The sequence below is a fragment of the Sciurus carolinensis genome, chromosome 17 (assembly GCF_902686445.1).
Source record: "Sciurus carolinensis chromosome 17, mSciCar1.2, whole genome shotgun sequence".
NCBI lineage: Eukaryota > Metazoa > Chordata > Mammalia > Rodentia > Sciuridae > Sciurus > Sciurus carolinensis.
Window position 1 is genome coordinate 8,187,024 of NC_062229.1, and position 8,720 is coordinate 8,195,743.

Genomic DNA, 8,720 nt, shown 5'->3' on the forward strand with positions numbered 1-8,720 from the left:
ATCAGAGAAGCTCTTTCAAATTCAGGTGTGAAAAAGTGGCCCACATATATAATAAGTATGATTAATATAAATACATGTATCAGCAAAGACAATGCCAAATGCAAACACTCATGATTTCTCTTTTTAAAAATCAGTTAATGTTTACTGAATACTTGTAAATTCCATTCTTTCTTGTACAAACTAGCTTCTAATTTAGTTGATGACTACTGAATGCAGAAGTTACAGGCAGAGCTCATATTCTCTTTTTAGAGTTATTTTTAATTATTTTACTTTGTTCTAATTAGTTGTACATGACAGTAGAATGCATATATAAATTTTGAAAGATCATACATAAATGGAGTGTAATCTATCATTTTTCTGATTATTCATATTGTAGGATCACATAGGTCATGCGGCCTTTTGTAATTCTGTCAGAACTTTCAGTGTGCAGTGTTCCTTATTTTTAGCACATTATGAGATACACCTGTGGTTCTTCATCTTCAATTAAGTTAATTCAATTATAAAGCCTTCTGAAGATGGTGGTATGCACACATGTCTATGCACTTGGCACACTTGGACAGACTCTATCTCTTAATCAACAAGTGTGGTGTTCTGCCTTAATTTCACTGTAATATCTGAGATTTAAGAACATCTACATTCTACATGTAACTGCCATATTTTACTCCATAATCACTTATTCTATATGAATACATAATTTCCAAAACAGGTTATCTAATTTTTAGGGTCAGATGGCTCCATGATGTCCTTTAGCACCATCTGAACTCCGCCATTTTTTAAAAAAGAGCAATAGACAGTCATCACTGGGATCATAAAATAGAACAATTAGATGGAATTATCTTTGCAAACAAAAAATAAAAATAAAAAGCAAAGCTGGCGTGATGAGCAGGCTGAAGCCAAAGGAGTCTCTGGATTTATCTCCATAAACAATAAACTTACTTTTTCTAGGTGATAAGGATTCCATGTCTTAGATGGGAGTTAATTGCAAAGGAGAGAGACAAAGGTTTTTATTTTTTTATGTCATTTTTTAAATTTCTTTTTTCCTTTGATTGCTGTATGTGATTCTTTTGATTTTTAAGTTTTCACTTTATTTGTTCTAATTTATTGTCTAAATATTTGTACATATTTATGAGGTACAATAGTATTCTTTGATTCTCTTGTACACTGGGTGGTGATCATCTTAAACTTATCATGTATCTGTGATGAGATTAATTCAAATGTTCTAACTATTTTGAGGTAAATATTATTGTTATTATATTGACCCTGTTTTGCTACAAAGCATCAGAACTGTTTCATCATGTCAAACAATAACATTGCACCAATGGGTTGAACTCTTCCTTTCCCACCTTCATCTGCTTTCCTTGTCCACCTCCTCAACTTGCCCTACTCTGAGACTGCACCATAAAAATCTGTGCTGACAAAAGAACCTCAATGTCCATCTTTGCCTCTATACACTCAGCAAAAGAAATTGTGCTTAGAAAATTGAAATCATATTTCAAAAACACACAGAATTTGCCATGAAGTATTGAGAAGTATCAAGGGAAATTTAAAGGCATTAAGCTTTCCCAACATTTCAGAAGAATGCAGTGAGAGAAGGGTTAGGTATTCTGTCTCAGGAATCCTATCCCTGTGGCTTACTCTATCAACCCAAGTTCAAAGCACCTGGCACATTAGAGAGGAGTAGCTGTACTGCCAATGAGTTTCCTCAGGGCTCCCTTTATGTCCCTGTTCCTCAAGCTGTAGATAAAGGGATTCAGCATCTGAGTAACCACAGTATACATCAATGAAGCCACTGATGTCTTCCTGGATGAGTCAGTCACTGCAGAACTAATGTATACTCCAAATCCCGTCCCACAGAAAAAGGAGACAACAGGCAGGTGAGACCCACAGGTGGAAAAGGCTTTATGCTTCCCTCCTGATGAGGGCATTCTCAAGTCAGAGGACACAATGTGAACATAAGACAAAATGATCCCAGAGAGAGGAAGACCACCAAACATACAAGCTACAACATATATCAGGATGTTGTCAGTGAGGGCGTCAGAACAGGCCAGCTTGAGGACCTGAGCAAGTTCACAGAAGAAGTGGGGGATCCCCTGGTCAGTGCAGAAGGACAGCCTCATCAACAGCAGAGTGTGGAGGAGGGCATTCACAGTGGTGACCAATAGGCAGAGTAGAACTAGCAGAACACAGAGGCGGGAATTCATGATGGATGTGTATCTTAGGGGGTGGCAAATGGCCACATAGCAGTCATAGGCCATCACTGCAAGCAGACAACTTTCTAAACCACCAAAAATCAAAACAAAGCAGACCTGGGAGATGCAGCTTCTGTAACTGATGCTCTGATCCTCTGCTTGGATGTTGACCAGCATTTTGGGGATGGTGGTTGTGCTTATGCAGATGTCAGTGAAGGACAGGTTGGAGAGGAAGAAGTACATGGGGGTGTGAAGTTGGGGGTCAGAGGTGACAGCCAGGATGATGAGCAGGTTCCCCAGGATGGTGACCAGGTACATGGACAGAAAGAGGCTGAAGATGAGGGGCTGTAGTGCTGGGTCATCTGTCAGCCCCAGGAGAAGGAATTCTGAAACAGCTGTTTGATTTATGAGTTCCATGTTGCTGGTAAATACAATGGAAAAGACAGAATTAATGTTTTATGTACAAACAAGAGCAGAGTCCACCATGATCATGGTAATACAAAAATTCTTGATAATACTTTGGACTTTATTTTGATACACTATGGGAATATGGAGCACACCATGTATCTTTGGATAAACACTTCCAGTAATCTCACCATCTCTAAAGTTTGTTAGTCCATGTTCTTAATTTTCTCTCACTTCTATTGTGAAGCACAAGAATATTCATATCTTTGCTTACATTCTCCCACCATTCCACTTGTTCGCACCTTCTCTAAACTCCAGTGCCTTCATGGAATATTTTTTCAATTATTGTGCCAAGTGGGTAAACCAAGATTAAGAATATGACATGGGCTTTCCTTCAGAATTATCCCAAGTCCTCAAAGAAAAAGAAAGGTCAGAATGAACTTATGGAATCTGTTTTCTTGAGTAATGGTATTCAATTTTGCCATGACTTGGAATCATCTGAAGGGTTCATCATATTCCAAATGAAGTAGTCCCTGCTTTCTTCTCATGGACCCCTGAGGACAAGACCCATGAGGCACATCATCAGTGTTGGGCAAAAACCAGATCAGAGCTCAGATCATCTGACTACCAAGGTGACTCTCTTGCTCAATCTCTGGGCAGTACAGAACTAGCATTGCCTAATGTTCATGAATTTATCATATTACATCATATAATCTCTTTATTATCTCAATAGTTTTTCCTGAACATAGCTCCAAAATTCTCGATTTTTAGTTCTGAACCAATTTTGCCCATTAAGTTAATTGTAGCAGCTAGAGAGCATCCACGCAACTGGATGAGTTCAAGTATTAGAAAATGTTGCCTATCAACTGGAAGCTTATTTAGACGTAATTGCTAAAGCAGTTTGCCTTGGAAATGCAGGCAAACTACTTTAGGAATTAAGTCTAAGATAAACTGGGTAACCATGTTGAAAAGATTATCTGTTTTGTCTTAATGAAACTTCTTCCAATAATGAGATGAATAAATAACAAACAAATAGCTAAGTAAGAGAAAGAGTGAAATTCAGAAGCTACTATAAAAAGAGAGAAACAAACACAAATTTTTGCTGTTCATAAAATAGGGATTTACAATGTTACAGACTTAAATCATCAGGGTTCATAACAGGAATGTCCCTGAGAGAAATGTTCTTCCTCTCCTGAGGGAGAAAAAGCAGCTATGACAGGAAGGACCATTGGTATGACATTTGACTCACACACCTTGAATTTAATCCAGGACCCAGCAAGAGGGTCATGTGTGGGAACACGCTTCAACTGGGTGAGAAACTTTGGTGTCCTCATTTGGCTAACAGGAACTGCCAACAGTGTTTTAATTAACTGTGCTGTGTTAATGATTTCTCAATGTATACTTCTATAAAGATCACATGCATGTCTTAAATATATAGGATTTTTATTTGTGCAATAATACCTTGGTAAATTTGGGGGGAAATCTCAAGGGGATAGTTTAATAATGAGAAATAGAGGAAAAGAAGCCAATGTGGGAAAGGTGGGATACTTGTGCTGATACTGCCTTTCATCTGGTTTTAGGTGGTGAGAGAGTGAGGGGGGGGGGCGGAGAAAGAGAGAGAGAATTCCATGAGCAATTGTGCCTGACACCTCATTTCTGAGAAAGAAGTAGTAGGTTGGCACAGTGAAATCAAGAGGAAAACATTTCTAACTTGATGAATGCAAATTTCAGGGAAGAGTTTTTGTCCTAAAACTACTTCTGGGAATTCTCATTATGCAGAAAAGTAAGCAACATCAGTGACACCAGTGATCATTTGTCCTAGATATATGATAACATATATAGCAGGAAAGTGAATTAAATAATAAACTAACTAGATGTATGAATCACAAAACCTGAACACCTAAAGTAGAAAAAATGTATATGAAAAAGTCTACACCATGAGAAAAATTTAAGTATTTTTGAATCTGCACAGTTATGCCTATTTTCATTAGGAGACATACAGACAAGCTAGTTAAAATACAGAGGATAAGGACATGTGGACTACCCAACAAACACCAGCAAAAGATTCACACACTTCACCATTTTACTTTAGTTGTTTTTATTGCAACAAATAACAGGCAATATTTGAGGCTGCCACTTCATTATGTTTTTTCTTCTCTAGGGAAGTTACAACTCTACCATGATATACATTATTTTCTCATAGTTTGGTAATATTCTCCCAACTGTTAAATCCACAAATTTTCTTTTGCATTTAAAAAATTTTAGATAATTGGAAATCTTCTGTATATGCATTTACCATAGAAATTCTGACACAATACTTTTAGTAATGTTGATCAATTTAATTTTTTTCTAATTAATTGAAAGTAGTCCACTGTACCATCACAATAAAATTTATTTTTGCCTTCTCTGATTGGTGTATGGCTACTGATTTTTATCTACATATCCAATATAGAACCACGTGGGGGTCTCCCACTTTTAAGGAGGCATGCCGTTGGGAAGAATCAAAACAGAAATAGAGGCCAATAGCAGTGAACTCTGTGTGCTTGTTATTTTATTACTGCACTTTATAGACCAGCAAAATGTTAACATAACTTAGTGGTGGAATGAAGCAAGGTGTGGTCACATGTCACCATTGCTGTTGTTAGTGACACTGTCTCTGCAGCTCCTGTTTAATATATTTTCAGAAAAGGCAGCACAGGGTGGAGGAAGCTGCAGGCGAGGCTATCTACCTCTCTACTTCCCTCCTCAGAGTGCTCACAGCTGCCTTCCCAGGACTGTCCAACGCCCTCTGTAGAATCATATACAAGAGCTAGTGAGAAGATCGAGTGGAACTAGCTGGGGATGATTTCTATCCACCTCCAAAGTCACATTTTGAAATCTTTACCATCAATAGTTTAGAATGTGAATGTATTTGAAGATGGGTCACTGAAAAGGTAATTAAGTGAAAATGTGGTCGTTAGGGTAAGCACTCATCCTTATAACCTAAGGGCATTAATACACACCAGGAGGAAGGACCATGTCAAACCTCTCTGGGGAGATGGCCATCTATCAGCCATGGAGAAATGCCTTGGAAGGAACCACTCCTGCCGAGTGAACTTCAGACACATGAGAGAATCAAATTCTAATGTTAAAACCACCGGGTTTACTGTAGTTTATTATGGAAAATCTAACAAACCAATACACTAACCAGAAACCCTCCCTAACACTACCGTAAGAATTCAAGTAAATATCAGAGTATTTTGGAATAGTCACCATGTTCGAGGAGGAGCCGATTTCTGTGCCAGAGGAAATGGGCTCTGTCTTGGGGAGGATGTGTGGCCAGCAGAATTATCTGTGTATCACTGAAAAACTTCATGAGACTGTGTGGAGAAGTGACAGGCAGGGGCAGAAGGGGCCAGCAGGCACTGCTTCTCATCCTCTCATGCCTGTCCTCTCCTCACTGCTTCCAGGGGACAAGATTCTTGTCAAGCATCTGTCCTCATCTCCAATGCCTAAACTAAGTGGCCATCAGATACCCAGCTGTCTCCTCCAACCCTGATGCTCAGCGTCTCACCTGAATGTTCGAGGCAGCTCTGTTCTCAGGATAAGTGGACACATGGGCTGAATCCTGGGCAGGAAGGCTCATCTCTGGGAGGAGGCTCAGCTGCTACTTCCTGGCTGGAGCTGGGCTGCTCAGTAGGATGGTCACAGGCTGACTCCTGCAGCCTCTGTATCTCTGGGGCTCAGTATGCAAAGCCCCTCGTTAGAACAGGTATTTCACAATCATTTAGATCCCAGGAGTGAATATCCTTAAAGACCAAGGCGTGGGAGGTGAGGAGTTTGGGACCTGCTCCTTTCCTGCCCGCAGAGGCCAGGAGCTCACCACTCACTTCTCCCCTTTGTTTCTGCTCCTGGATGTTGAACACAGAACACACGCCACATTTCTAATAAACTCCAGCATTCATTTCCAGTTACAACAGCATCTCTCTCTGATTAATGATGTGGGGAGGACAGATCGCTATTTTAGGTGTGAAAATATGTCCTTTATGTTTAAGTATAAAAATAAAAATATAAGCCAGGCATCCTGGTTCACAGCTGTAATCACAACAATTTAGGAGGTTTGCATATTCAAGATGAGCCCAGGCAACCTAGCAACACCCTGTTAAAAAAATAAATAAAAAAAATAAAGAATAAAAAGGGCTGGGCATGTAGTTCAGCGGTAGAGTCCCAGGGTTCCATCCCAGGATATGCAAAAAAAAAAAAAATATCACATGAATACAAATATTAGCAAAGATTCAAGGTGCTTCTTCTTTATTCCTTGCTTTTTATTTATTTTTGTGGTATTAGGTTTTGAACCCAGACTCTTGCAAGAGGGCTCCACCACTGAGCTTATTTTCAATCTTGAGGCAGTCTCACTAAGTGACCCAGGCTGGCCTCCGACTTGTGATCTTCATACCTCATCCTCCCAGTATCTGGGATTACAGGCGTGTGCCACTATGACTAACTAAGGTGCCTTTACTTAAAATTCATGGAGTATTTGCTGAACTGTATCATTAATTCTCTGTATTTTACACTTTGATGACCACTGAAGGTCAAAATGATAAGTGGGACAGTTACTCCCTGCTTAGAGTTTTCTAAATACCTTTTCCAATTCTATCACAATACTTGTTTTTCTTGATGCATTATAATTATACATGATAGTGGAATTTCATTGGGACATATTTGTACATGTGTATAATACAATTCGATCAATTTACTTTCTCAGTATCTTCCTTCCCTTCCCTCCATCCTACCCCTGATTCCCTTCATCTACTCTACCTGTATACCTTCTATTGTTTTTAATTGGTTTGTTACAATTACACATGAAAATAGACTCAACTGTGATATATTCCTATATGCACCTAGCATCACTTGAGCGATTTCATTCCCAGTATCTCCCTTTCCCTTCCCTCCTCCCTGGCTGGGAACAATTTTCTCTACTTTATCTTTTAAGGGTTTTCCTTGTATTTTAGTGATATCCCCTTTATCATTCCTTTTTTTCTTACTATTTTCCACATATGAGAGAAAAGATTTGACCCTTGACTTTCTGAGCCTGACTCTTTTTTACTTAGCATGATGTTCTACAGTATCATCCTTTTCCAGTAAATTTCTTTCTTCTCTGTGGCTGAGTAAAACTCCAGCATGTCTACATGCCACATTTTCTTTATCACTCACTTGTTGACAGACCCTCAACTGGCTGCACAACTTGGCTATGTCAATTGCCCTGTTATGAACATTGACATGCAGGTAGTCCTACAGTATTCTGATTTTAGATAAACATAAGGAGTAGAACAGCTGGATCATAGGGTGGTTCAATTCCTAATCTTTTGAGCAATCCACATTCTGATTTCCATAATGGTTGTACTAATTGGGAGTTCCACCAACAAGGTACAAGTGTTCCTTTTTGTAGCATCCTCACTAGCATTTATTATTATTTCTATTTTTGACAATTTCCATTCTAACTGGGGTGACGTGAAAACTTTAGTTTTTGATTTACATTGACCTATTGCTGAGTATGTTTCAGATATTCATTAGCCATCTGTTTTCAATATATGTTATCATGTATTTGTTAGCCATCTGTATTTTTTTTTGAGAAATATTTAGTTCATTTTCACATTTTTTAATTGGGTTGTTTGGTATTGAATTTATATTTATACACACTCTGTCAGAAAAGTAGCTAGCAGAAACTGGGAACAGTGTCACACATCTATAATCCCAGCAACTCAGGAGGCTGAGACAGGAGAATCACAAATTCAAGCAGTCTCAGCAATTTAGCTAGACCCCTGACAACTTAGCAAGATCCTGTCTCAGTTTTCAAAAATAAAATTAATAGGACTTGGGATAAGGATTTGGAAGATAGCTCAGTGTTAAGTACCCCTGAGTTCAATCCCTAGTGCAACAAAAAAGTAGTTAACATAGATTTTCTCCCATTTTGTAGACTCTTCTCATGCTTGTGATTATTTTCTTTGCTGCACAGAGTTTTTTGATTTGAAACCATCCCACTTATTGATTCTTGGTTTTATTTCTTAAGTTCTAAGAGTTATATTAAGGAAGTCAATGTCTTCACTGATATGTTGGATTGTTGATCCTGTTTTCTTATAGCAGTTG

The 8,720-nt window shown here is 38.6% G+C and overlaps 1 protein-coding gene across 1 annotated transcript; it reads right to left on the bottom strand.

The window, feature by feature from the left end:
* Positions 1–1,667: 1,667 nt before the first annotated feature.
* On the bottom strand, positions 1,668–2,606 carry LOC124967938 (olfactory receptor 7G2-like). Its single transcript, XM_047530368.1, has one exon. The coding sequence runs from the start codon at positions 2,604–2,606 to the stop codon at positions 1,668–1,670; it is 939 nt and encodes a 312-aa protein (XP_047386324.1).
* Positions 2,607–8,720: the final 6,114 nt, after the last annotated feature.